This window comes from Engraulis encrasicolus, chromosome 6 (assembly GCF_034702125.1).
Source record: "Engraulis encrasicolus isolate BLACKSEA-1 chromosome 6, IST_EnEncr_1.0, whole genome shotgun sequence".
NCBI classification, from domain to species: Eukaryota; Metazoa; Chordata; class Actinopteri; order Clupeiformes; family Engraulidae; genus Engraulis; species Engraulis encrasicolus.
The window spans coordinates 21,136,927-21,164,845 of NC_085862.1; the positions used below are offsets into that span (position 1 = coordinate 21,136,927).

At 42.5% G+C, this 27,919-nt stretch overlaps 1 protein-coding gene across 1 annotated transcript; it reads right to left on the reverse strand.

Moving 5' to 3' along the window:
• Window positions 1–24: 24 nt before the first annotated feature.
• LOC134450557 (NXPE family member 3-like) lies at window positions 25–27,000 on the reverse strand. The gene is made up of 8 exons (XM_063200395.1): window positions 26,948–27,000; window positions 22,174–22,229; window positions 13,278–13,640; window positions 12,396–12,835; window positions 5,480–5,583; window positions 2,720–2,926; window positions 2,098–2,435; window positions 25–219 (listed from the first exon to the last, which is right to left on the reverse strand). Exons 1-8 carry the CDS (start codon window positions 26,982–26,984, stop codon window positions 25–27), a joined length of 1,740 nt encoding a protein of 579 aa, XP_063056465.1. The 5' UTR covers window positions 26,985–27,000.
• Between the last annotated feature and the right edge of the window lie 919 nt (window positions 27,001–27,919).

The window sequence follows — 27,919 nt, forward strand, 5'->3', positions numbered from 1 at the left end:
TATCAGTCGGCTTTGGCTGGGCCTTTACTTGGGACATATAAAGGAGAGCAGGATGTCAACTTCGTTCTTGATGATGACCTCTTCAGGATGGAGGTCGTAAGGCAGGTAGTGACAGGATGTCATCTGCCACACATCCAGGAAGTACACATCCATGTCACGGAATGCTTCACGCACGACTCGATCAAGCATAAAGAAGAGCCAATCGCTGCGATACTTGATCTGCAAATTAATCACACACATACACACAGTGTGAGAGTGAGTAGTAGTAGCAATAATAATATTACATTTTACTTAAAAGCACCTTTCAAAACACTCAACGACACTGTTCTGAGACATCCAATAATAAAAACAAGACACTTACAAGAACAAAGATTGTAAACAAAAATCAAACAAAACAGATTTAAAATTCATATAGAATAGGACAAATGAGTTTTTATTATGCATTTGAACAGGGGTAGTCTGTCAAAATGTTCAAAGTGAGAAGTCTGTACACTTAAAATCCTTTTTGTTGTCTTTTATTATTTCATGGCTGGATTACGTTTCGATTTCAATAGTCGTCATCAGATTCTCTACAAACAGGTATCTGATGAAGACTGTTGAAGTCGAAATATAAACCAGCCATGAAATAATAAAAGATAACAAAAAGGATTTTAAGTGTGCAGTATCTCCACAATTACCACGCTAAAATCACATGTCATGACACCCAAATTCTACAGTATTTCTTCACTGCACAGACGGTTAGACAACTGGAAATGCAGCACAGCAGAGGGGTGCGTTCACTCTCAACCTGCGCTGACATGGATCATGGATCTATGCACAGCATAGAACTTTTGTGCATCACCCCGCGTGAGACAAATATGATATCGTATGATGACGAAAATAATGGATTTTTAATGTTGGCCCTGCCGTGGCCAACCGGTAGGGCACTTGTCTAGCATGTGGCTGTCCCGGCGGGTTCGATTCCCAGCCTGGATCCTTTGCAGACCCCTCCCCGTCTCTCTCCCCATTCACTTCCTGTCCACCTGCCACACTGTCCTGTCAAATAAAGTGGAAAAAAGACCCCAAAACATCTTTAAGAGTACCAAATAGCCTTAAGTTCCTTGGCTTAAGTTCCTGGGCCAATACATTGAAACCATTGGCCCACAGTGTAAATGGGGATGATATTGACCTAAAACAATTTGCCAATTGTGGCACCCCCCAGTGGCTGATTCTCACAAAAATCGGTATGTATGCTCTAGCTATAGTGAAGATAATGTGTATTCATTTTTGCTGTGATACGAGCAGTCGTTGCCAAAATATGAGCTCACGTCATGTATGGCGTCTTCGCCACCAACTTTTATTGGCTCCTGTTTGAAGACGGTTGAATCAATAATTTCAGGGTAGATACATCTCAGTCTGAAGATGCCCTGAAAGATATATCGTAACAATCCGGCAATAATTGTGGGGCGGGACGTCATTTTATTGTTTTTTTTTGTAAATTCAAAATGGCGGGAAAACTACCCTGGCAGAAAATGACATCATAGAGTGCGTTGGATTCATCATGGCCCAAGGATTTGAAAATCAGATCTATGGTTCAAAAGTTACAGTTTTCCTGTTGGTGGTGCTAGAGAGTTCAAGTTATACATAAACTCAGTACACCCTACAAACTATGGGCCGAGCAAAACGTTTTGGCATTGCCGTTTTGCTGGACTCCGGCGAAAAAAAAAATAGAATAAGAATAAACGATAGAATAACAATGTGGGCGGTAGGAGATGTTCAGGTTTACAAATGTCCTCTAGAGGGGACACATTTCAACTGCTGGTTGTCAGGAATTGATTGATTGATTGATTGATTGATTGATTGATTGATTGATTGATTGATTGATTGATTGATTGATCGACTGACTGACCTATCCCCTGATTGTAGCTCAAAGACCGGAGACCTGCATTCAATTCCGGCCTGAGGTTGTTTCTCGATCCTCCTCAGTCTCTCTCCTATGACTTTCCTGGCTCTTCTCAAATTTTCCTATTCAACAAAGGGAACAAAACCCTGAAAAAATCCTGCACTGTTCTCTGCCCCCCATAGTGTGCCATATGAAAAGAGCCTGCAGATACTAACCATATAAGCCGTGTTGGCAGACTTGATGATAATCTTGGTCAGTGGCGCTCGTCTCAACAGTGATGCAACTGCGCGATGCACAAGTGACACGCGGTGGACAAAGTAGGACAGCGGAAAGCTGGTGTAGTGAGCCCACATGGTGAACACAAGGACAGTTTGCGGCCCACCATCCATTTCGTCAATGAGCTTTTCGATATACTGAAAAGATGACATTTTAGCTTTCGGGCTGCGATAGGGAAGACCATGTGTTCGCCAGTGAATGTCAATGTTGTTCTCCACATCCACTGCCATATGTGGGCCCACCTGTCCCACAGAGTGAAGGTTCATAGACTTTAGGGCTGTAAAGGAAAAAAAAACAAGATCACCTGCCAGGTACTAAGATTCAAGGTGACTCATTTTTCACCAGATACTAATGATTTCATTACACTTAGCTGACGCTTTTATCCAAAGTGACAGTGTGAGGTTAGGTGCCTTGCTCAAGGACACCAAAACCATGAAGTGAGGTAGGGAGTGGAAGGGTTGAATTTAAAACTGCAACCCTCTGACCTGCTCTTCTCTTTAACCAATACGCCATGGCTGCCCCCATGTATGAATGGTGGTGTGTTCATGCTGTGCATCTTACTAGGCATGGTCTTGACGAGGTAGTCAAACCACTGGTGGATGGTGGAGTCTCCAATGATATGTATGTGTTTGTCCTTCAGACATGCTGCTGAGTCATTGCCTTGAAAATGACTAGTGGCACACACGAATGATGTCCAGACATCGTTGAAGTAGAACCCTGCAGGTACTGGAGTGGGCAGTCCAGCCTTGCATGTTCTCCTCTCTCCTCCTGCAACAGAGACAGTATGGGACAGACATCTTTATTAGGAGGACATCTCCTTCGAAGTGTTGGTGCACAATGAAAATGGCAGCACAATTTCAGACCGAGGCTATATGTTTACAGAGGATCGTTCCTCAGCTAGCCCATTGCATTGACCATATTTGGTCAAAAGTTGACGACTCTTAAACATTTTGGTCAAGAACTGTCAGCCTGACCTTGCCCTCCGTAAACCTCCAGTCAGTGATATTTCTCTCCGGCAGACAATGACAATGTTTACATGTTTTTAATTCCGAATTAATCATTGAGAATGAATTAGTTCAGTAGAGTTTACATTGCACTTGATGTTTTCAAAGTGGAATTGAGTTTTATTCAGAATTATATTGAGTTAATTCAGGGGGGCGCTGTGGCGCAGCGCGCTAAGCTCCCCACATTTGGGCTTACATTGCCCACGGGGACTCGTTTCCCGACCCTGCCCCGTCTCTCTCTCCCAGTCATTTCCTGACTACTCTCACACTGTCCTGTAATAATAAAGCCCAAATAGCCCCCCAGAAAATGCTTTACAAAATTGAGTTCATTCTGAATTATAGTGGTGTGCATTAGCACTGCCCTCACGATTCGATTCGATTATGATTCAGGAGGTTTCGATTCGATTTAATTCTAAGATGCATTGCAATGCATTACATTTCTACTGAAAGCAAAACAAATGTTTCATCAGTCATGATGAGGCAATACAAGTAGTCAGATACTGAGCAACATTTTATTGGCTGTTTTCTGTATCAGTCTTGCAGTTTTCAATGCTTTGAAAAAGTGCTTTTATTTAATTTAACATTCATTTGCTCCTGAAATATCCACGGAAGTAATTGAAACTTAAAAAATTTGCCACATCGATTCTGGAACTTGCCGCATTGAATTGAATAGTCCATGCCCCGCATTGCATTGCATCGCTGAATCGATTATTGTTGACACCACTACTGAATTAAATGTCTTGTGTAAAAGAGGCCAATGAGGCATTACAATAGAGTATGAGTAGATTATGCGCTGTGACTAGAAGCAATTGGGTGAAATCAAATACACATGTCAAACGTCACCCCTTCCACCAGTAATCATGTCTCAATTCAGCTGTTCCAGATCCTACGTGCAAATGAATTTAGTATGACGGCATGGTAAGACCAGGCTATAAACACAGAGTATAATACAATACCCAATAGAATATTAACCCTGTGAAACCTGAACCATGAAAGCAATGAGAGAAAATTCTAATTTTTTTGAATTTGCTTCAATATTGGTCCCTTATAAGAAATGTAAAAAAAAAAATCAAAATTTTGTTAAGGTCGCTGAGATATTTAATGCATCATATATGATGCATCAGGCTTTTAATGAATGACAATTCCAATTTCATGACCATTGAAAAATGACTTTTAATGCATTTACAACTTTTTTTTATTTAAAAAAGTTGTCAGACAATTTAATTTGAGGATTATCTTTAAATATTTATTGAGATCCTGCCATTTTTTTTAAGCCTATCCTTGTTTTAGCAGGACCATTTTTTACATTTCCCACAGCCTGTTTGGGTAATTTTTTAAAATCTATGTAAAAACATAGCTGATCGAATGCTCAACAACCTATTTATGAGTGTAATATAGATCATTATTCATTTTTGATGTGTAATTTAAATATATGGGTCCATTACTACAATTGGACCATTTCTCCATTCACTTCAATGCATTTTTTACGAGATCATAATTTCAACATTTTGCATTACATTTTCAAAATTGCAAGTAAAACCTGTTTCTTAAGGCAATATCTTTGTCTTGAAGTAAAACAACTTGTGTGTTTTGTTAAACGATCGTCGTGGTGTGCTTTGTAAGATTCCCTATGGAGCAAATGCATTGATGGCTGACTTCCTGCCACCGCCGGATGGTGCTTATATGTCTCATCAGTTTTAGCACGATCTCTCTGCAACACGGTGTAAAAATATAAACTCTTCCTTGCTTAATTGCACAAAGCAAGTGTTCAAATTAAAGGATGTAGAGTTATATTTCGGAAATTTGTACACAAACCTTATGCAATTTGACGAAATCTCAGCGTCGGTCAGGGAAACCGCTTCTACCCCATTTTCCTGTTTTTCGCCGAGCTGTGGTCAACTTGTTGTCGACCGCTGCTCTCTTGTGGCGGTTTCCGTGTACTGCAGGACGTTTGGAAATGAGACGCAGGATGTTTTTCAGATCGATTTTTTTTTGTGTCAGCGTGGAGAGGGCTTTGAATTTGATGAGACATATATGATGCATCCGGCGCGATAGGGTTAACTGTAACATTTTTTTATTATATACAAAAAAAGCCACAATATTAGTTTTGTTTTCATTATGTAGATCATTAATATTAGGCAGACTACACAGCTCACTGAGAAAAGATGCACACATTAAAATAACATCCCAGGGTTTTATGTACACATATTGATACTTGACATATCTTCAGAACATTGCCAGGATACACGAACAGAGGAGATGGAAGAGGAAGGAAATCACGATAGAGCTGGACTGCCGCATGAATGTCACTGTGAACTGTCCGGTGTATTTATGTGGAGTAGTAGCAGCATACCAACAGTTGCATTTGTAGACATTATATTGATCTGACGATTATCTCCGTTGAGCCACAGGAACTGATTTCTGAGGAGACACAAAGCACAGATGATGGACAAACATGTTACTGTTGCTGTCTTCTCTCACAGAGGTCCTGTTATCCAAGTTGACACAAATGTATAATAATAGACTCATACTGTATTTCACAATAATCACTGTGAAATTAATTGACCCTTCCCGAGCCCCACCTTAAACCCAGAAACTGTCCAATCCCAGCGTAGCCATGAACTACTAGCCTTGCTATCTCAGTCACCCAGAGGCAAGTGCTATATAGAAATTAAAAAGCACACAGTTGTATTACTAAGAGTGCTTTGAACTTGGCTGTGACATCCTATGCTGCACAGTCGTTCCAATCTGAAAGACAGCATGGCAGCTACCCCAAGCAAGGGAGCCAATCAGAGAGTGGGGAGGAGTGGAAAGGCTTGACAATCTGAAGCTTACCGCTTTGTTTGAATAGATACAACTGACGCGATTTGCTATGGGTCCGTGTGACGCTTTGCAGTGCTTTGAATTCACATGGTTATCTTCCACGCACCGCGCTCTTCCGTCTTGTTGGTGCGTCTCTGAAGTAATCTAGTAGTAGGGAATGGATCGCACTCAATTTTTCTTCTTTCTTGTGGTTTTATTTTATTTTAACTTTGCAGGGACTGACATGACAGACGTTTCGGCTGCACAGAGCCTTCTTCAGTGTCACGGATTCAGTCTATTTCCTGAAGTCTTTTAAAGGAACAACCTCCTTTGAATTCACATAAAAAAGATGAAAAATGGGTTCAAAAATGGGTTTCCAGACAACTCAGAAAACAATAGGACTTGTACAAGTCCCCGGTTCTTTGAGTGAGATGAACGAGTCATCTCTATCAATGGGAGTCACTCATTGGCTGACGACCTAGACGAAGAATTAGTGAAATCACTCCTGAAAGGTGGAAATTTCGCACCAAGGGCAGGGCCCGCCCACTGCCTATATTACGCATAGCCGCAGGCGCGAACATCATTCTTAATGTCACACTCTCTTCGGCTGTGTCGAGCAGGGTACAGTAGAGAGCGAGTGAATGCAGACTCCATTCGAATGAATGGGCTGCGCTCTCTCGACAGCGCCCTCTATGTGAACTGCAGGCATGGATTGATACACTGGACATATCTCTTTTGCTGAACTATCTCTGGACTTGGCTATATCGGCGGTTGCAGGTATGTCAGTCGTCGAAGTGCAATCCTTCCATGCGCCGGCTAGCTCCAACGCGGGTATCATCCGACGACTCTCTGCGGTGTCGGAGGCCGTGGTTGAGGGGACATCCTCGGCGTCGTGCTCAGAATGTTCCGGGCAGGGGTTCCGTTAGAAAAAAAATCTGCCGGACAAAGTGGCTGGCCGAGTTTTCATCTTCCGGACACTTTAATAACATGACGGTCAAATATTTCACCGTTCATAACACACTTGCATGACCTGCACAAGACCGTGCATGAACACCCCCACCAACTCTGTTAAATGCAATAAGATCAGACAGACACATTGGCTGTACATGATACGGAGACTGTCCGTCACTCCACGGCAATACAGCTTTCGGCACCAAGTCTTCAATGCGCTCGACACGATTCTACACACAGACACGTGCCCCTCTCTCTGTCACACCGTCACCATCATCCATAGCCTACATAACATAGGCTACCAGTAGTGGGAAAACGACCATTACAAAGCGATAACTTAATTTCGCCAAACAATGCAAGCGCAGTGCGAACAAGTGAACAGTGCAAATAAACGTGAATATAATGTCAGCTGGGGAACAGGGGGATCCGAAGCGCAAGCAAGCAGACGGCTCTGAAGCATCCCATTTGACGTGCTAACTGGAGCCATTCAAAAGCCTACACAACACAACTTCTCATTCAAGCCTTGATATTTTCTCTCGAGATGATCGCCTAGGCGACCAACCACACGCACAATCTTGGCAGAAAACTGCACCGAAAGCCAACTAGTCATGCCTTGAACCAGCACTTCATCTCTGCAGTCCAGCGACGACTCAGTTACCCCCGACCAACTAACAAACGATTATGTTACAAACAAACTGGCTAAGAACTGCTCATTGGGATCAATCTCGAGGAAGTCACAGGGAACTTGTGAAACACAATGGCTGAGAAGAAGGGAAATACAAAACTAACACAAATGAGCCATATGACCTGAATCTGCGATTGTTATGCCAGCAGGCAGGCTAGATAGCTAGCGAGCTGCTAGCATATTATTTTTTGTATTATTATTATTATTTTGCTAGCACATTAATAGACAGAGAACTGAGTTGTTGAGAGTGTCACTCACTTGTTTGTTGTCTTCATTTCTGAAAGTATTTCCATTTGATGGCAGCAATAGTCCAACTGATGTGTTGAAAACAAGACCAGCCAGCTTATTTTATTACTGGATTGGATTTTGAAGACGGTCACTGTTTGGCAATCATTCTTCTCATGAGAAGCGCTAGCTGTCAGCTGTCAAGAATCTGACAAGTCAAACTCGGCTATTCTGATTGGTCGACAGGAATCACATTTTTCTTATTCTCCCTTAGCAGCAAAGCCATGATTGGCTGTTTATCTACATTTAAAGGACGTAGCTGTGTGAGCCCAAGAAGAGAAAATAGATTTTGACACTTTGACCGGTGAGATTTTTTTTTCCGGACATTCAATTTTTTTTCCGGCCAATGACCGGTAATTACCGGACAACGGAATGTCTGGTTCCGGGTACTCCCCTTGGGGTCCGGGGTGAGAAGCGATTTGCCTGTCAAGTCGCAGCTTGAGTCTGGGGGCCTGTGGAGCTCCTACATTCTTCTTGGTGTGGACACCTGACCACAACGACTCATCCATCGCTGCTAGCACTTGTTCCCCCAACAGACCAGAGAGGGAGAGTGGCATGTCTATGACTGCTGATTTTTCCCACTCCTGAACGGTGGTGTGGCAGAGCCTCAGTCCCCTCGCTCCAGCGACAGCCAGGGCCATGGTTCTTCCAGATGCTTGTGCGTCTACCACGTTGCATCGGAGGATCCAATCTGCTGTGGTGTGAAGCTCCTTCAAGATGTTGCCCGTAGGTGTTCCTTCAGCTAAGCACGCGGCCATGTGAGCGGCTAGCATGGTGTTAGCATTTATGGCTCTAGCGATCAGGGTGGCTGAGCGGTAGCATCTTTCCCATAGGGAGCGAGTCAGGAGGGCATGGACTCCAAGCGGCCTGGCTGGGGTGTAGAGTGCCGGGCGAAATATCCCATCCGTGCTCCATGTTGGCGATGTCCAGCATGACGAATCCCTGCATCGGTGAGCGCACCGAGTTTGGCTTCACCCACAACTTAGCCACTTGTTCCTCCAATTCTTTGAAGTGGGAGAGCACTTTCTTGGTGTGGTGGGGTGCGGGGTACGCCGGCCGTCAAGCCATCCTCTGCCACCAATTGGCGGTGGTGCGGGCCATGGCACATTCAACCGACGAGCAGCTCTCTCCGAGATGTTGCACAATCCGTCCGTACTGAGGGGTGGGCAGCGGGTGGGAGGAGGGTGTTGTGTCGACACTCCTTGTGCACGGGATTCTCGCTGGGTTCTTCCACATGCATCTCAGCTTCCGACTCCCTGTCGGTGACTTCTACACCCGGATCAGGGCCTCCTCCCGCGGGGCAGGGTCAGGGGATGATGACGCGACCCAACCGCCATTGTCGTTTTCTTTTTCCACCGTAGACCGTGTCCTCACATTCTGTAGCCATTAGCATGCGCTTCAAGGCAGTTGGGCATTTTTCTAGCGTGGCGGTGCACATGCGCTGGCATTTTTTACATTTGGTCCCAGTTAACGTCACTTGAGTGTTCCGGAATCTGAGGCACACTACACAGAGAAGGTGGGGTCCCTCGACGAGATGGGGAATCCGCAATGCATTCGCGTTGTTCCTCCTCTCCCATCCTGTTGACTCCCGCGTGGGCCATGCTAGCTAAGCTCCTTGGCTCGCAGCGTATGACAGGTTAGCTCGCTAATCACGCTAATGGGTCTAGCCCAGGTGACTCACGTGGCTACCTCCTTCGACGAAAATCCACAAAGGACCGGCGAAGAAGTCTCGAAAGTGTCCAAAAAGTATACACCAAGCACTTTAGTCCACTTTTATGCTTCGGCAGAAGCCCTTCGTCGTGCTGAGCGCCCAGCGAAGTAACACCTTTCCGGCACACTCCTATGGAGGACAGTTGAACTCAGCAGGTCGAGCAGTACACAGTCAAAGACTCAAGTCTAAGAATGATGTTCGCGCCCGCGGCTATGCGTAATATAGGCAGTGGGCGGGCCCTGCCCATGGCGTGAAATTTCTACCTTTCAGGAGTGATTTTACTAATTCTTTGTCTAGGTGGTCAGCCAATGATTGACTCCCATAGAGATGAAGAGTGAATCTAACAAAAATAACAGATAATTGATGTTCATTTCATTGTAATTTGTCAGTGGCTTTTGAAAGAGTAAATAGGTGAATTTGAAACCAAAGTACAGTGATTTTAATGGGCTATTCCAATTTTCAATTTCTGCATCTTGGTTGGACTGAACCATGCACGTGGGGGACGGGGGATGTCTCAAAGCAGCGCCAGATGTGTTCTGTAAATATAGGCCTACAAAAGAAATTGATGGCAAGTCAGCTTGAGACGTAGACCAGGCCTACAGATCTGACAGAACGACTGGCTCAGCTGTAGGCCAACCTACAAACTTCCAAACCCTATTAAGTTATGGCATAATTTAATATTGTCATGATTTATGCCCTTCGCACTATCAATCAATAAAGAAACGGTGATGCTGTGTTGCCACCTATGGCTATATGTGGATACGAATTGCTGCAAGGAGTCAGTTTATCGCAAGGTGACGGATAGAAATAGCCTCTTAATGATACAGTTGTCTTAACGCACAGTAGCCACAATCCGCCGTCTATGAAAAAAGTTAACCTTATAGTCAATTCTTGCTGGTCCGCAGAATTTGCAGCAGAGATGACTTATTTGAGACTCAGGCCAAAATAGTCTACGAGCGCTTCGTCAATAAGGGATAGGATGGTGGTGATTTAAATGCATGCCTGGAGAAGGCGCGCAATTCGGTGTGCAGTGCCCTGTTGGAGAAACAGATGCGTAACCAAGTGGAACCACGACTGGCCATGGTTAATTCATTTTCACCCTTATCTAATGACATCAAACACATAGTAAAGAAACACTGGCACATCTTATCTTGTGACCCATTATTTGGATAATATTTTACCCCCCTAGATTTGCCTATAAAAGACAGAATAATACGTGACTGACTGGTACAAGCGGACGTACACTCCATCTCATAACTGGCTACGTGCCCTGCGGCTTTTCAACTAAACATTCTTAGGCTACATCTGAGGCTTTGTAGGCAATCATCTTTGCGCAGTGAATGTGCTAAAGTAAAACTTATAGTCCTCAGTATGTATGCAGAGGGCAGGGTTTAGTCTACACTGCCTGTTAACCTAATTAAATGTACTGACCGTTTAACAAAATGTAGGCTATTCGTGCCCAAATATAGCCTGGTGACATAGGCAACACTCAGCATCACCGATTCTTTATTGATTGATAGTGCGAAGGGCATAAAACATGACAATATTAGATGATGCCGCAACTTAATAGGGTTGGAAAGTTTGCAGGTCGGCCTACAGATGAGTCGTCCTTCTGTCAGATCTCGTCTCAAGCTGACATGCCATCCATTTCATTTGTAGGCCCATCTCTACAAAACACATCTGGCGCTATAGGCTACTTGAACCAAGACACCCCCCGTCCCCGCGTGCAACCTTGTCCAACCTTGACGCAGAAATTGAAAATTGGAATATTAACTCATTTTGCTTTGGTTTCAAATTCAGCTATTTACTCTTTCAAAAGCCACCGACAGATTACAATGAAATTAACAAACAACACCAATTATATGTTTTCTGAGTTGAAAATTGAAGTTTTTAACCCATTTTTCACCTTTTTCACATGAATTCCGAAAATGGATCAAAGCACTGCAAAGCGTTACACGGACCGCTATGGGCTACATACTGTATCTGCCAAATGATACGTTAGTAACGCCCAATAAACAGCCATGGGAAATCATAAATCACACCTTTCCTACGAGAAATTGCACTAGTAGCCACCAGATAATCTGGTGTTAACCAGGCAAGATTTGAACAGGTTGAAGGAACAAAAACAAAAATGGTGAACTTTTTATTTTATTTTACATGGATCTGAAACAGAAACAGAAACTTTATTCTTAGGTGCATTCGATTTGCTGCATTGCAGCTGCATGCAGACGGCAATGCATTCTGGATGAAAAGGATGCATAATGGTTTGAAATCTTGTCCGATTTACCAAATTGCAGCAAATCGAATACAGAAAGGCTCATTAAAAATAATAGTAACCGTTTATACTGGTTTTTATTTAGTTCCTCAAAGATGTGCGATTGGGAGTGGTAGCATAGCCACTTAGCTTTATAATGTTTACATTTGTGTTGAAAGTTCTTCGGTTATAAACATAGATTTTTGTTGTTGCCTACATTGCCAGATCATTCCAAGACCATGTGAGAGCATTGTTCTGGCTGCAGAGTTTTACAATTATCTCCTGCTTTACTGAACGAAGTAAACAATTGCTTCACTGATCGTTAAGATGGACGAGACATCATTTTAAAGACAATTGTTAAACAAATGACAGGGAACGTAATAAATCCTTCCCGGAACTTGTTTTGTTGTTCTAACCGTTCTAAACATCTATTTAATAGTAGAACACAAAACCGGAAATGTTACAATTCCGTTTCTGTTTGGAACGAACCAATTGGAGAAAAAAAATCTGGTTCATAGCCCTGATTATTAAACTGCTTATGTTACCTTTCCGTGAGATTCTTCTCCAAGGGTGTAAAATGGTCGGAGTCCTTATTTCCACCATGGTACATCAGAGCGTCACAGGGCAGAGTTCTTGGACGGAGGCACTGCCACATCAGCCCTGTGTGGGCATCTCCATACTCGCAGCAGCAGTTTTTCCGGGCCATGTAATCTGTGCCACCCGGAAACACCCCAGGCCACTTGATGTTACAAATCGTCTCCTCCGTCTGCTCCACTTGGGTACCATTCTTAGAGGTCTTGCTGACAAAGAAGCCAGTGTAGTAGACCTGGTCGGTGTCTGTGTTCCAGTGCTGTTTCAAAGCCAGTATGATTTCACTGGAGTGGACCAAGAGGACTGCCACGAACGCTTCACCCGCCCATGGCAGGATGAACCGGACTGAGTATGTCCCATTCTGATGGTCTACAACCTCTCCGAACACACTGGCCTGCCATCCATATGGAAAAGGAAAAACACTGCAGTGTGTCACAATCACAATTGACCTGCACTACTGAGACATTAAGACATAACTGTATATTAAATTACTGCCACAGTGATGGGGGTCATCACATTTTTGAGGTTAGACGACTGTAGGTTGACAGGTCAATAGCATAGTACATGTAGTACTTGGCTTCTGCAAGTGGTCTGTAGGGATGATTCTCCCTTTCGCATGTCTATGACGGCTTAAATCATTCAACTTGTTCTGAATCAAATTCATGGGCCATGCATCCTGCGTTCATACATTACTTTTAAGTTCACCATTTTGCACACGAACATATGAAATTCAGTTCTGGAATACCCTTGATGCATTTTCTTTTTATAGTCTATTTTAAGTAGATCTGCACATACAGTATAATAACACCAAAAAAACCCATTAGTTTCGCAGTTACCTTTAATGTGTATGAATGAACCTTTGCCTGGAAAAAGTCTCCTCCATAGTGCTTTGGCTGACCAGTGAAGTCCTTGGCAAAGATGGTGACAAGAAGCTCCTCACCCACAGAGTAGTTCTGCTTGAAGTTCTGAATAGTAAAAGTGGAATCGCCAGGACTTGTGCTTTTGTTCACAAGGGTGACTTGATGCTCTGGTACAGCCCACTTGGTGATCTTCATGACCTTCTGCCATTCATGCTCACTGACAGCAGGGGGAGCTTGAGGTGACCAAGCTGGGTGCTGGGTTCTGTTCAGGTGCTGTATGCGAGGGCTGGGAGGGCGTGCACCTCCTCGCACCTCTCCAGAATAGTATGTCCATAGCACCTGAAAAGAAAAGAGGCTTCAACAGCTTAACACTTTCCCTCTATTTGTTCCATTTGGTACCACAGAAATGTGTTGTTCTGTTCTTTATCATAAGAGTAGGGGGTAACTCTTAAGTACTCTGAACCAACCCTAGTTTTACTATGGCTTATCAATGGTAGTAAACATGGTTTTACTAAGGTATTTCACGGTGATTTTAATAACTATTTTTTATTTTTTTATTTTACCTTTATTTTACCAGGAAGGTCCCATTGAGGTAGAAACCTCTTCTTCCAGGGAGTCCTGGCCAAGACGGCATTAAGACAGTGGAGGCACATGCATATTATGACATAAAAAACAGTTTTTTTTTTTTTTGTTTTTTTTTAAAAAGCACACGTAAGGATAAAAGACATATCAGACATAGGGGCAAACAAAATAGATACTGGACAAGACTAACAAGTAAGAACATCAATCACTAAACAGTAAGAACTAACAAACTAATAAAATCTGACATAAAAACACACACACACACAAAACCTCTGTAAAACTGAGTTTAAAAGCAGTGACACTCCTCTACTAAAGTTGTTCTTAAAAGATTTTTAAAACTCTCTACAGAGGGCACAGATGCCAAGCTTAATGTGTTTTGGAGGTTATTCCAAACATGTGGGGCATATGAACTAAAAGAAGTCTTACCTAATTCAGTACGCACTGCAGGGATATTTAAGATAATTTTATTTCCTGACCTAGTGCCATAGGAGCTGGTTTGGCGTGACACCAGACAATTGATATATGATGGGAGTTTACCCACCAATGCCTTCACAATAAAAATGAGGAAATGGCTTTTTCTCCTAAGTGATAGTGAAGTCCATGTTACCATTTCATACAATGCGCAGTGATGCGTTTTCATATTTGCGTTTGTAATAAAACGCAGTGCCGCATGGTAAACTACATCTAGTTTCTTTAGAAGAGAGGTGGACGCATGCATGTATAATATGTCACCATAATCTAAGATGGGTAAAAATGTACTCTGGACCAATCTTAGCCTAGCAGCAAAAGGAAAACATTTTTTCAAACGGAAATAAAAACCCAGTTTTGGTCTAAGTTTTTTAAGAAGATGGTCAATATGTGATTCAAAGTTCAACTTTTCATCAAGCCAAATCCCTAAGTACTTGTATGTTTTAACCCTTTCTAGCAAGGTACCATCAGTAGTGGACACTTCAACATTAGATAATGATGAGCGGGTACGCGTGAAAACCATGTACTTTGTTTTCTTTGCATTTAGGACCAAACCGCAGACTTAGCAAAGACGTCTGCAAAACACTAAAAGCAGTTTGAAGAGTCTCAACTGCAGTATTTACAGAGGGGGCAGATGTATACAGAACAGTGTCGTCAGCATACAGATGCACCTTTGCTGAATCAAGACCAACACAGAGGTCATTTATATAAATAGTAAACAAATAGGCCCCAAAATTGACCCTTGAGGCACACCCATTTTGACCCCTACCAGAGCAGAATTACTATTGTCAACAGCTACACATGGGTTCTCCCAGATAAATAATTTAAAAACCACTTCCGTGTCATGTCACTAAAACCAATATGTTGTAGTCGTTGCAACAGAAGGTCATGATTTACACAGTCAAATGCCTTTAGAAAGATCAACAAAAAGAGCTGCACAGGACCTCTTGTTATCTAGGGCAGAGATTATGTCATTGGAAACTAAAGTAGTGGCGGTGATAGTGCTGTGATATTGTCTGAATCCTGATTGTGTAGATGATAAAATTTCATTTGCAGTCAAATAATGTTTAACCTGCTCATTCACTAAAGACTCAAATATTTGAGCAGTTACTGATAATCTAGAAATGGGCCGATAATTGTCAGGCAATGAGGGGTCACCTCCTTTTAGTAGCGGGAGAACCATTGCTGATTTCCATGACCTTGGAATTTCACCACTTGTGAGGCTAAGATTAAATATTGAGGCTATAGGACTGGCAATCACACTTGCTGCTGCCTTCAAAAAAAGGGGCTCAATTTTGTCTGCACCAGTGGATTTTCTTACATCTAATTTTGACAGTGCTTGATACACTTGGAAGGGTGTAATAGCTGTGAAATTAAAACAGGATGAGATTTCTTTTTGAGGTAGAGTAAGGTTACCTGACACCGGAAGGTGAGATGTAACTTTCTCTGCCGCCATATTAAAATGTTCATTAAATGCATTTATAATATTATCCTTCCCTTTAACCTCACCTTGAGATGTATTTAATACTTCAGGTAGTGTGGGTATTTCAACAGCTCCCTCTGTGGACTTAATCAACTTCCAGAATTTACAGGGGTCATTTAAATTTTCGTTTATCAATTGCATATAATGGTTGCTTTTGGCAGCTTTAACCAACTTTGTACACTTATTTCGTAGTGCCCTATAATTATTCCAGGATACAGGATCGCCTTGTCACTTGGCCAGAGACCAAGCATTATCCCTCTGCCTGATATGGTTTGCCAGGTTATCATCAAACCACGGATTATCTCTGCCACTGACCCGATATCTCCTCATGGGGGCGTGCTTATCAACTAATTTAGTAAAAGCAGTTTTAAAAAAATCCCAGGCTAATTCAACATCAACCATCCCACCGATACGATGCAGATCACTGTCATAAAGATCATGCAAAAAGGCCTGCTCATTAAAGTGCTTATAGTTTCTTTTATGAATGAAACGTGGTTTGGGCTTCACAGTTTTACATTTTCTCACGCAAGCAATAGCACAGTGATCACTAATATCATTGCAAAACACCCCTGTTGCATAATATTTAAAAGCGCAACCAACCATTGTATTAATACTATGGCGTATCCATGTAGCAACCATGGTTTTACCATATTTCATGGTGATTCTAAGTAGGCTACTATGAACCAACCATAGCATGTTTAAGTCACACCCCTACTTCTCGCAATACAATGGGGGGGTCGGAAGTGAAGGTATCAATGCGCTGTCGAAGCACAAAGAAAGTGTAACTAGGCCTGTCTTTACAGTACACACTTTCCGCAACATAGAAAGACACATTTGTTTCATGTCACTGGTCAAATAAACCCTATGTAAACAGTGTTATATTTTGCCTCTAATAAAATCAAATGGACTACAGAATATACCTTTCTATGCCTGTCTTTACAGTACACACTTTCTGCAGCATAGAAAAAGACACGTTTGTATTAATTACCTCATAACTGGAGCTACAAAGATGTGTGACTTCTTTGGCTCAGTCACTGGTGTAACCCCCAAATCAGTCCGTACGGACAACAGTTCCCACCATACCTGTCAACCATCCCCAATTTCCCGGGAAACTCCCTAATTTTGACTCATTTCCCGATTTCTTCCCGATTTGACATTTTTCACATTATGAAAAAAACACTGTCGGTCCAGTAGGCCTAATTATAGCCACGGCCCTGTACGACGAGCCACATCCCCTCTTGAAGAGAGAGACAGGGGTCTTGCTTATCAAGCTACCTGCCAGAAGATTGTATGCCAGATCCACCAAGAATTGAAGTTCATTGGAAATAGGCTACGAGCTGTCACCCTCGAGCTCCGTAGCGCTTGTGCGCCCACTCTTTTCCTCAGAAACCGTCAGTTCATGCAACGCATAAAACAGCCTCGGAACATCGAATCATGCAATTAACCTAATCACAGCCTGTGCCAGCACAAAGTTTTGCACAAACAGACAACTTATGCGACAAAACAACAAGAAGAAACGTATTGCGCTCATTTCATTGTTTTGTTTTCATTGCATTGTTTGCACACTGTAAAACGTGTGCTGAGGGATTTTAGACAGGACAGGACACGCGTGCCGTTGTGAAAAGCAGATAGAACGCACCGTCCGATCCGTCTCTGTCATCCCGCTGACTGACAGAATTTGGCCTTTAGAAAATTTCCCGGATTTTAGCTGAAAATATGGGGATTTTCCGGAATTTTGGGAGCTCAAAGTTGACAGGTATGGTTCCCACTGACACATCCTTTCTCTTATTTTTTCTTCTTCATTTTACTGGTTACACTCTACCTGTAAACAATGTGCCCATTCAAAATTCTGATGAGGTAGGAGGTCTAGGTGTTAAGATTAACTTAAATTAGTAGTAGTCATTAAAATTAAACGATGGTTCAGATTAACATCCATTCTAATATTTTTCACTCAAGTTCAACAATCAAAGTTATAGATAATCATACTCATCAACTCATTACCGGATTAGGACATTCTTTACACATAGACGTGTTTGTACTTCATAATAAAAAAAACAATCACATTCGCAACACATACAATCGATTTTTTCACATGTTTTTCACATTTACAACATATTTTTAATTTCTCTTTTTCTTCTTTTTTCTTTTCTTTTTCATTTTCCCTTCTCCCCCCCCAAAGGCCATAGGTGTCACCACTAGTAACTCACAAAGTCTGTGAATCTTTGTGGTCTCACCACTGTGCGACCAGATCTGGTGGTCAGACGTTGGGGTGTGTGTGTCAGGAAGAGCTGGTGGTGGTAGATCAGTGTCCATGTCCATAGGCTCACTGAAGGCCTGTGAGTCGGCACATCGGAGTAGTTTGCGGTTCCTCCAAAGGACACATCCACGATCCACAGTACCTTGCCTAGACTGTGCGATGCTCAAACAGTTGTACTTGCACACATTCACCTGGTTTCAGAGCGCTGAGATCTCTAGCTGATCTGTTGTTGTAGGTACACTGCCATTCTTGTGTATTCAGGCTGTGCCCCACTTGTTGCACTTTTGGCTGCAGAAGGCTCGCTTTAGTGGGTAGCAGTGTTCTGGTGCAGCGGCTGAAAAGTATGTGTGCTGGACTGCTCTCACGGCTTTGTGACGGCGTCTTGCGGTGATCCAGCATCGTGAGGTAATCGTTGCTTCCAGCATCGTTGCTCAGCAACAATGTCTTGGCTATTTTGACCGCCGATTCAGCTTTGCCATTGCTTTGCGGGTGTCCAGGCAAGGAGGACTTGTACAGGAATTCCCATTTTTCATTGAATCTTTTGAATTCTTGCCAGGAGTGTTGCGGTCCATTATCTGAAATGACAATATCAGGAATTCCGTGTCTGGCAAAATGGGCTTTCAATTTCTTTATCACTGTTGTAGATTTAATGTCTGACAGGTAGTCAATTTTCCAGAAGTTGGAGTCATAATCTACTGTGATTAGATAGTCCTTGTTGTCAAACACAAACAGATCAAAAAATGTCTCTCCTCAGTGCATCAGGGATGACGACACGCTCGACTCTATTCCATCTTGCTGGCTCAATTCATCTTGGAAAGAGAAGTATGGGTTAATTTCACTAACTGCCTTTTCCTTGTCATTTGGCCAGCCTTTCTGTATGGTTTCAATGAGCTGTGTTGTGCTGTATCATCACGAATTGAGCTAAGGCTGTCTGCAGATATGGGTGCATGCTGTAACATATTTATAGTCTCTATTTCAGCTTCCAGACGAACCTTTTGGAAGGTAAACCCAGCTCAAGGTGTCTTCCAACACGATATCTCTTCCTGGTAAGTACACTACATCCACATCACACTTCTGAATGTGTATCATCATTTGCTGCAGTGGTTTGGGAGCATTACATTACACTTAGCTGACACTTTGACTTACAACTATTATTTTTCAGGGTATTGGTTACAGTCCCTGGATCAATGTGTGGTTGGGTGCCTTGCTCAAGGGCACTTCAGCTATGGATGGAGATGTAGGGAGAGGTCAGGGGGGATTCGAACCGGCAACGCCTAGATTGAAAGACCAACTCTCTAACCACTAGGCCACAGCTGCCCCAGCACTTAGTAAAGGCTTCCTCATAATGTTCTCTAAGGGTTTGTGATCACTCTGTACAGTAACTTTGCGGTCATAAGTGTACTGGTGGAACTTCTCTAAGCTAAAAATCATAGCTAAGAATTCTTTCTCTATTTGGACGTAGCACCTTTCTGTCTGTGTGAGTGCTCTGCTTGCAAAAGCAATGGGCTTATCCCCCTGGACCAGTGCTGCTGCTAGGCCTGTTTCTGAGGCATCACACTGCACAGTCAGCTTCTCTTCTGGACTGTAGTATTTCAGCACCGGTGTGTTGCGATCATCTTTTTCAGTCTGAGAAATGCCTCCTCGTGTTGCTCTGACCATCTCCATTAACAGTCTTTGTGTGTCAGTTCTCTTAGCGGCTGACAGTGGTCGGAGAGGTGATTCACCATGCCTAACAGTCTCTGCACAGCTTTTACATCATTTTTGCTTGGCATTGTTCAATGGCACCACTTTAAGCCCATTCACTGTCAGGAGATGTATGTCGCTTCCTTTTGTTTCAGTTTGAACTTTTCTGCATTCAGTTTGATGTCCTTTTGTCTGCACCTGTTCAGAAGCAGTCTCAATTTCTCATCATGATCATACTGTGCCATTTCTTGTGTCTCACATTGTCTGGTGATCAGGACGTCATCTGCGATGATGTACAGACCTGGCAGATCCTCCAGTACTTGTGTCAGCTTTCGCTGGAAGACCTCTGGTGCTGGGCTAATTCCCATTGGGAGTCTCCGCCACGGGGTCATCCCTATGTTCCCCGGGTCCTATGTTCCCCAGGTCCTATGTCCCCCTCTACCGGGGAACATAGGACCCTTTTTTTCAAAAAAGGGTTCTATGGAGTGCGTTACAATATGCGACCTTGCTCCCTCCACTTGTGCTTGTGGCCTCGCCCCGCCTCCTGGACCCTCCTCCGTGGAGAAAACGATCAAGTTTCCCAGCTGTCAGCCTAGCCACAACAACTTTTGAGGGACTGTTTTTCATTCATCATCCCAATTGCAAATGAGAAAAAGACTTTACAATTGAGCTTTTGCAAGATATTGAAATATAATGCTGTTGTCAGTGATGTCATCATGACATATTACTTCCTGGTACAAGGAAACAAGCACATGTGGAGGAGACAAGGTCGCATATTGTAACGCACTCAGAGTCCCCGCTGCTTCTCAGTAGACTGCTGCCGCATGGCAAAGCGCAGGTTGTTGTGCACCTCTGACAGGTTAGGTTTAGGGATAGTTTTGATCAGAGCACAAATTTACAATTCAGAAACATTGCATTTCTGACAGGTTAAGTTTAGGGATGGTTTTGGGAAGGGCACAATTTGAAAACTCGGAATCATACAATGAGAAGAACATAGAACCCTTTTTTAGAAAAAGGGTCCTATGTTCCCCGTTCCCATACAAAGACAGGGGAACTTAGGACCCGGGGAACATAGGACCCGGGGAACATAGGTACGCTCAGCCACCTGTAACTCCCGAGTGGTGTTGCAAAGGTAGTCAAAAGGCTTGACTCCTCGTCAATCTTAAGCTTTTGACATCACATACCGGAAACACCTTGGCTTTGGACAGATCTGGGAGAATGTCGTCAATGGTTTGCAAAGGAAAGTGGTTTTACAGTCTTGTTCCCAAGAAGCATGATAGCAAAGAGCTGTGCACTGTGCTGTTCATCCAGTAAATTCACACTGTCGACTTTCTGTGCAGTAACACTGAGTACTTCTTCAAACTCATCACTGTCAGACATGCATCTGTCTTGTTTTTTCTCTTGTCTGCTGACTTATAACCGCAAAATAGTTCTCTCTGCCACGTTTTTTTGCATTACTTCCGTAAGCAGGGCATTTCTGTTTCTCTCATGCAATTTTCCACAGGACTTACAGTCAACGATGTTTTCCATCTGTCTGTTCCGCGTTGGCTCTTTCACTGCATGGACTTCTTCCACTTTGGGTCCGGGGATTGTTTTGACATTGTCCCGCAACAACTCCACTGCACGGGATAAGGTGATGCAGGACTCAAGTGTCAGTTTGTCCTCCCATAGCAACCGCAATTGCACAATGCACCAGTAAAGTGAGTTGTGAAGGTTCAATTAGCAGGGTAAGAGTACAGTTTTGCTCAAAATTTTGCAATGCAGACAACATTATGGGTGACGTACCAGAGCTGAAAAATATGAAAATCTTGGTGCGCGTGTAACTGTTGCATCTTTGACCAAGACAGCAAGTCTTTGTGATGTATCAAAAGCCACGGTATCCAATGTCTGCATATCACCAAGAAGGATGAACCACATCCAACAGGATTAACTGTGGATGCTGTCTGAATACTCTGAAAGGGATGTTTGGGTGCTAACCCGGAATGTATTATAAAAAAACATAAAACTACAGCTGTCTAAATCACGGTAGGAATAAATGTGCACTTCAACTCTCCTGTTTCCACCAGAACGGTCCATCGAGATCTCCACAGGGTCAATACACACGGCCGGTCACCCAAACATCCCTTTCAGACAGCTTCCTCTTGCGTCCACAGTCAGTCCTGTTGTATGTGGTTCATCCGTCTTGGTTGTATGCAGACATTACCTTGGATACTAGTAAAAAGGTAGGCCTATTCAGAACTCCGCTGAGATACAGTATACAGAAATAAAATGGAAGTATGAAGAATCAGCAGTGACAATGAATGTGAAGTTTTTGGGGTAATTTCCAATATAAAACCTTTAAAGGTAACTAAAAATATGTGATCAAATAACTGAATTATGCCTAGAAATGTTCCTCTTACCACAAAGTACAGCAGGAGCAGTGACGAAATTGCAAGCACCGGACTTCTCCTGAGCACTAAAACAATAATGAATCCAAAAGGTATGTAGTATTATCGTCATGTAAAGTCATAGGAAAAAGTTTGTACACCCTTTGAAATTTCTTACATTTCTGTCAAAATTGGTCCTAAAACATGCAAGGTAGCCGCATATAATGGTGTTCCTGTCACCATACTTAACGGTGGAGATGTAACCAAGAATAACCATGAATGGGGTTCATTCTGCCAATCTAAAAATGATGTGGTTTCTGTCAAAAACTCTGTAGACCAAAGTTGAAACCAAAGTTGAATTGTTTAGGTCTTATACACTTATACAATTGTTTAGCCTCATACAGTGTTGATGCTGTTGGGCTGGGGGACTGGTCTTTTAGTCCAGCGGTATCATACTGTGCAGGGCCGTCGTTAGCCCTGTTTTAAGGGGGCTTTAGCCCCCTCTACATTAGTATTAGACCCCCTTCAACGATTTCGCAATTTTTTTTAACAATTTTCCAAAAACAAATGCAGTAAGGCACTGAATACGAACCACCAAGAAGGCAAGTTAATCTGAATACAAGTTCCTGTTTGCTTATTTATTGTTTAATGGCACTTATATCCTACTGCACAGCAAAAAAGCAGGGTGCACAGCAATATGTTATGCGGGGGGAAAACAGGTAGAGGATTGTGCTTTGTGACTAACACCTCGAGAAAAGTGTAATTAGGCTACTTACACGGATGAAATCTTTCCACCCAAAGTACCAATTTTCACTCACAATACCCGTGTAATAAATCCATTTGACATTGTCTTGAAATTATAGTTGAGCTTTAATATTTTGAAAAATATTATAATTTGAAAACACACATGAACTGATTAAAATAGCTACTAATGGAGTAAAAATTACCTAATATCTGCCGGGGATGCATAGTTTTCCAAGTAAGGAACCTGTTTGAATGAATCGCTTCCTGACCACTGCTTCTCCTGGAGACGCGCAGTTAGTAACTCCTTAAAGTTCCTAGTCCTTGTGTAAATTGTGCTCTCTCCATTTTTAGCTAATCATTTTAACTTCCATACATAATATTCATCAGTTGAAACATTTTGAAATGTTTTGTTTAGCTTACATATAAGGAATGTTCATTAAAATGTGATTTAAAAAAAAATCACTGTAACTAGTGTTTAAAAATCGGTATGGTGCTCTTAAAATAATTGTTCAAGAAGACGCTTTTGCACACCTCTGTATAGTAGGTGGGCAGGTGCGTAGGATATTATCCCAGTGGGGTTGTCATTCAAGTGTAAAGAGATCCTGCACACTGTCCATTCCACCAACAAACTTTAAAGGAGAAGTCCACTTTTTTGAACATTAAGGCCATTTTCTGAGTGGTCTGCAATGTTTTAGAGTCCCCCTCGCCGTTTATTTCATGTTTGCTGCCGTCTCTGTTATTTGGCTGATATGGATTTTATTTCAACCAGCTTTAGAATGGCCGTCCATGGGCACCTGCTACTCTATTCTTAAAATCACCTTAAACATTTGTTTTCGAAAGTCTAGAGCTCATAAAGTGGTTAGGGGTGTTCACTAGCAGTCCCTAACAAGTTTCGAGGCGAAATATGGCTTCTGTCATTTTTTATTTGCCATTTTGTGAAAGAAAGTGAAGTGAAAGTGAAACTTAATTTACAAATTGCTACATAAAACACACATAAAACACGAAAGATGCCATATTTCACTACAAAAATTGTTAAGGAACACCAGTGAAGACTGCTGGACACTTGGTGAGTTGTATATTCTTGCATATATATTTAACATTTAAACAAATGTTAAAGGTGATTTTAAGAACAGAGTTGCAGGTGCCCATAGACGGCCATTCTGAAGCTGGTTGAGATCAAATCCAAATAAGCCAAATAACAGAGACTGCAGCAAACATGAAATAAACGGTGAGGGGGACTCTAAAACATTGAAGACCACTCAGAAAATGGCCTTAATGTTCAAAAAAGTGGACTTCTCCTTTAATACAACATGAAGAAAGTCGGATGATCGAAACAATGTATTAAAGTTTGTTGGTGGAATGGATAGTGTGCCTGATTTCTTTGCTCTTAAAATAATTAATTCATAGACAAAGCCTTAGCAGGTGAGCTGAAAAAATTTCGACGCGCATTTTCTTCCTCTGGGGATAAGCACCCCCTGTCTCTCAAACCTAGTGACGGGCCTGGTACTGTGCCTCCCATTTCCAAACTGATGTAGTTGATGAGGTCGCAGCCCTGAGGGGGACGAACAGGTGCAAGATGACCTCCGTCACAGTGGTGCCGATTGACCCGAGATGGGAGTGAGGTTTAAGGGGGAGAATGTAACGGAGTCTAACTAGCGGAGTTGGCGTGAAACGTTAGTAAAACCTCCCTTCCGATAGCCTCATACAGTGTTGATGCCGTTGATGAGGTTGCAGGTTCGCAGCCCCGAGGGGAACGAACAGGTGCAAGATGACCTCAGTCACACATGTTTATGTCTCAGATATTTAATGTTGCTCTTTTGCTGACATAAAAGTCCTTTAAATATCTGGTATTGGGCTAAGGTTTGAAGGGACAGGTACAGGTATGTGAATACCTAAAGCCTATGTTTACTTCAATTCAATGCAATAGTAGCTCCCATGGAACAGGTTTGGGTGTAGAGTGTATAAGATGTAGGCGTAATGTATTGTCTATGAATTCATTCCATACTGACTTTTTTCAATTACTCATTTGTTGTGTGCAGAGAGAGCGTGTCCTCTGTGTGGTGAATATAGCCTATGTGCAATGATGTGTGTAATAATGTCTGTGTTTATTTTGCATTTATGTATGTATGCTACTGGACACCTTAATTTCCCTCGGTATTAATAAATTATTGGCTACTCTACTCCACTATTTCAGAGAGCAATGACACATGTATTCACTGATATTTGAATTTGAAATAGAACTGAAATTGTCAGTAAAAAAAGTATAGTGGGGAAAGTGTTCTGTTCTAAAACATTTGACTGGTATTTGTATATTAGACTACGTAGGCTACTCCTCCCACATTCCTGGCCTGAGGTGATTTTGCGACTTATTTTACGGTATGTTGTTCCTATGACGTTGTTAGTTAACATTTGACAGGTGAGGTGGCCTCACCTCGCACGCTATGTGGTTTCATGCATTCTGTCTCTGTGAAGAATAAGGGCACTTGCTTACTTCCCACTGTGATTTTTTTTTGCGATTGGAGTCACAATGGCCTATTCATCTGCCGTAGTTGTGTGGATGGTTACACAAGGTAGCCCAAATAATCAGTTAATCCACAATGAGTGTGCACATTTTGATAGGCCTACCTTAGGGTGCATGCTGGGGGTATTGTGGATGGTGCTATAGGGTGCCATAGGTGCTATATATAATATATATAATAGGATGCAGTTGGTGGATTGTGTCAACATTCCATTGCTGTAGTAGCCACCACTGCCCAAACGCTAGTTCTGACCTTTGCCCACATCATTAGAATTGTTAGTGTTCTGGGGCCACATAACAGAAACTTCCTAAGTCTGAAATCCTATCTTATCTTGAGATAGGAAGGGATTTAGGAATTTTGGTATAACAGAAGGAGGTTTCCTAACTTAACTTAGGAAGAAATCCTATCTTATCTTAAGATAGGAATATAGCCATTACAGAAGCATCCTAAGTTAGGAATATCTTAACTTAGGATGCCTAAGTTAGGAGACCATACACCCTGTCCTAAAGTCAGGATACACCTGTTACTGGTGCTTTTTTTTGCATTATGCACAATGTCAGCAACATGGGGCATCAAACCAAAACACCTAGAGCAGTGATGCCTGGGTTAATGGGGGCATTTTGTTTTCAAGAGAGAAAAAATGGCACTGGTACGGTTACCACAGTAGCTTCCCAACCAGGCAGGCTACAATTCCATAGTTGCCTGATGAAAAAATCAATATGGTAGAGGAGTTAGGAATTCCTAATTTAAGATAGGATGGGGGGCCAAAAATAAGATAAGAAACGGCTAGGGAGGATTTCGTTCTGTAATAGGAAGTTAGGATTTTTCCTATCTTACTGTTCCAGTATTTTAAGTTAGGATGAGCATTTAGGATTTGTTCTGTTATGTGGCCCCAGGGCCCTAAATAGTAACCTGGTTCTCACGCAGATGGATATTCATCTCCGTGTGAGCTCACGAAGTGTAGCGAAGATGCACGAAGCACTAGGGGTCTGCGCGAGAGCAAACAAATATTTGAAAAATATGGATGTTCCATTTATGTTTTATACACCTAAAACAATGTGGGGTCAAATTGACCCCAAGGAACACGGATGTAACCAAAGAAAAACATTTTTGTGGAAATGTCCCTTTCGTCATATTTACCCCATCTATTTAGGAAAAGTCATCAAACATGAAGCAAAAGAATTTTGTAGCCTACTTAATGTGTTTTTCAGACTTAACACATTGATTCAAATAGACCTCAAGGATAATAGGAGGGTTAATGACCAATTTTGACAAAAATGTAAGAAATTTCAAAGGGTGTGCAAATTTTTTCCTATGACTCTATATCATATCATATCATATCATCATCATAATGTGTATTATCATCAACAGAACATACAGAAAACTAGGCGAATGTTAGGTGTAAGGAAAAAAAAAAAACGTTTTCTTCAGGTGAAATGTAATTGGGGGAAATCCTGGCAGGATAATTCCGAGAAATGTCAATGAACTTGTTGAATTGTAGGCCTATCATTTTGCTGCATAGTTGATACGAAAGAACTACTCACGCCTGAAATGTTTAATCCATTGCCTGTGGCTTTTCATTTCCCCCTGCAGTGTCCGGTTCCTCTTGTCTTCTAGAAACCTTAATGCTGCCCCAAATATTCCTGGCTGCCCAGGAAACTGTACACATGCAGTACGATTTCGATACGGGTCTGTTTGTAAGTCTTGTTTGAGTGGTTAGTTGACAGAGAGAGAGAGAGAGAGAGAGAGAGAGAGAGAGAGAGAGAGAGAGAGAGAGAGAGAGAGAGAGAGAGAGAGAGAGAGATTCAGCATGGGGTTTGTGATGAGAGCCGTATGTCAAAAAGGTTATGGGGTCTGTGTGTTAACTCCTCTGCTGTACACACTATAGGCCTACACCCAATGACTGCTCCCCTGCCTACCATATGATTTGCATTTGCTGACGACACCAGAGTAGATGAACTTTCAGGGGGTCTGTTTGTCTAGATGAGGAGGAGCGGGTGGTAGGGTTGGGCAGAGCCAACAGGAAAAACAACAATTCTAAGAAGCTGTCTTTCTACCATTTCTACCTAAGAAGCTGTGTCTTTCTACCATTGATCAGTGGACAGCAAACTGACATACTGCTTTTGTGTGTGGTAACCCATGGGCGTAGGTTTCATCTGAGCTTTGGTAGGGACATTAAAACTCACCACCATAACAAACCATAACCACTTGAGTCTCTGTGTATTTGTGTTCGCTACGCTTCGCGTCGTGCCCCACTCCCCTTACCCGTTATAAATCGAACACAAAACCACGGCCTCTCGTGGCTCATTGCTTAATTCCTGATTCCAAGGAATTTGATGAGATGCTGGTCAGGGGTATTGATGGTACAGTCGTTGGTGTAGATCATGAAGAGCGCAGAGGAGAGCTCAAGCATCGGGGGGTTGGATATATGCGGTCCAGTCACCAAACCAATCTCTTTCGGTGTGTTCTTCTGATTTGTTGATTTAAATAGCTGGAGGCTCTGGGGACAAAGGACT

Coding starts and splice junctions, on each gene's coding strand:
- LOC134450557 (XM_063200395.1), bottom strand. CDS start 26,984: ATGAAAAGCCACAGGCAATGGATTAAACATTTCAGGC. Junction 12,836..13,277: donor TTCATTCATACACATTAAAG/GTAACTGCGAAA, acceptor TATGGATGGCAG/GCCAGTGTGTTCGGAGAGGT. Junction 2,436..2,719: donor CCTCGTCAAGACCATGCCTA/GTAAGATGCACA, acceptor TTTCCTTTACAG/CCCTAAAGTCTATGAACCTT.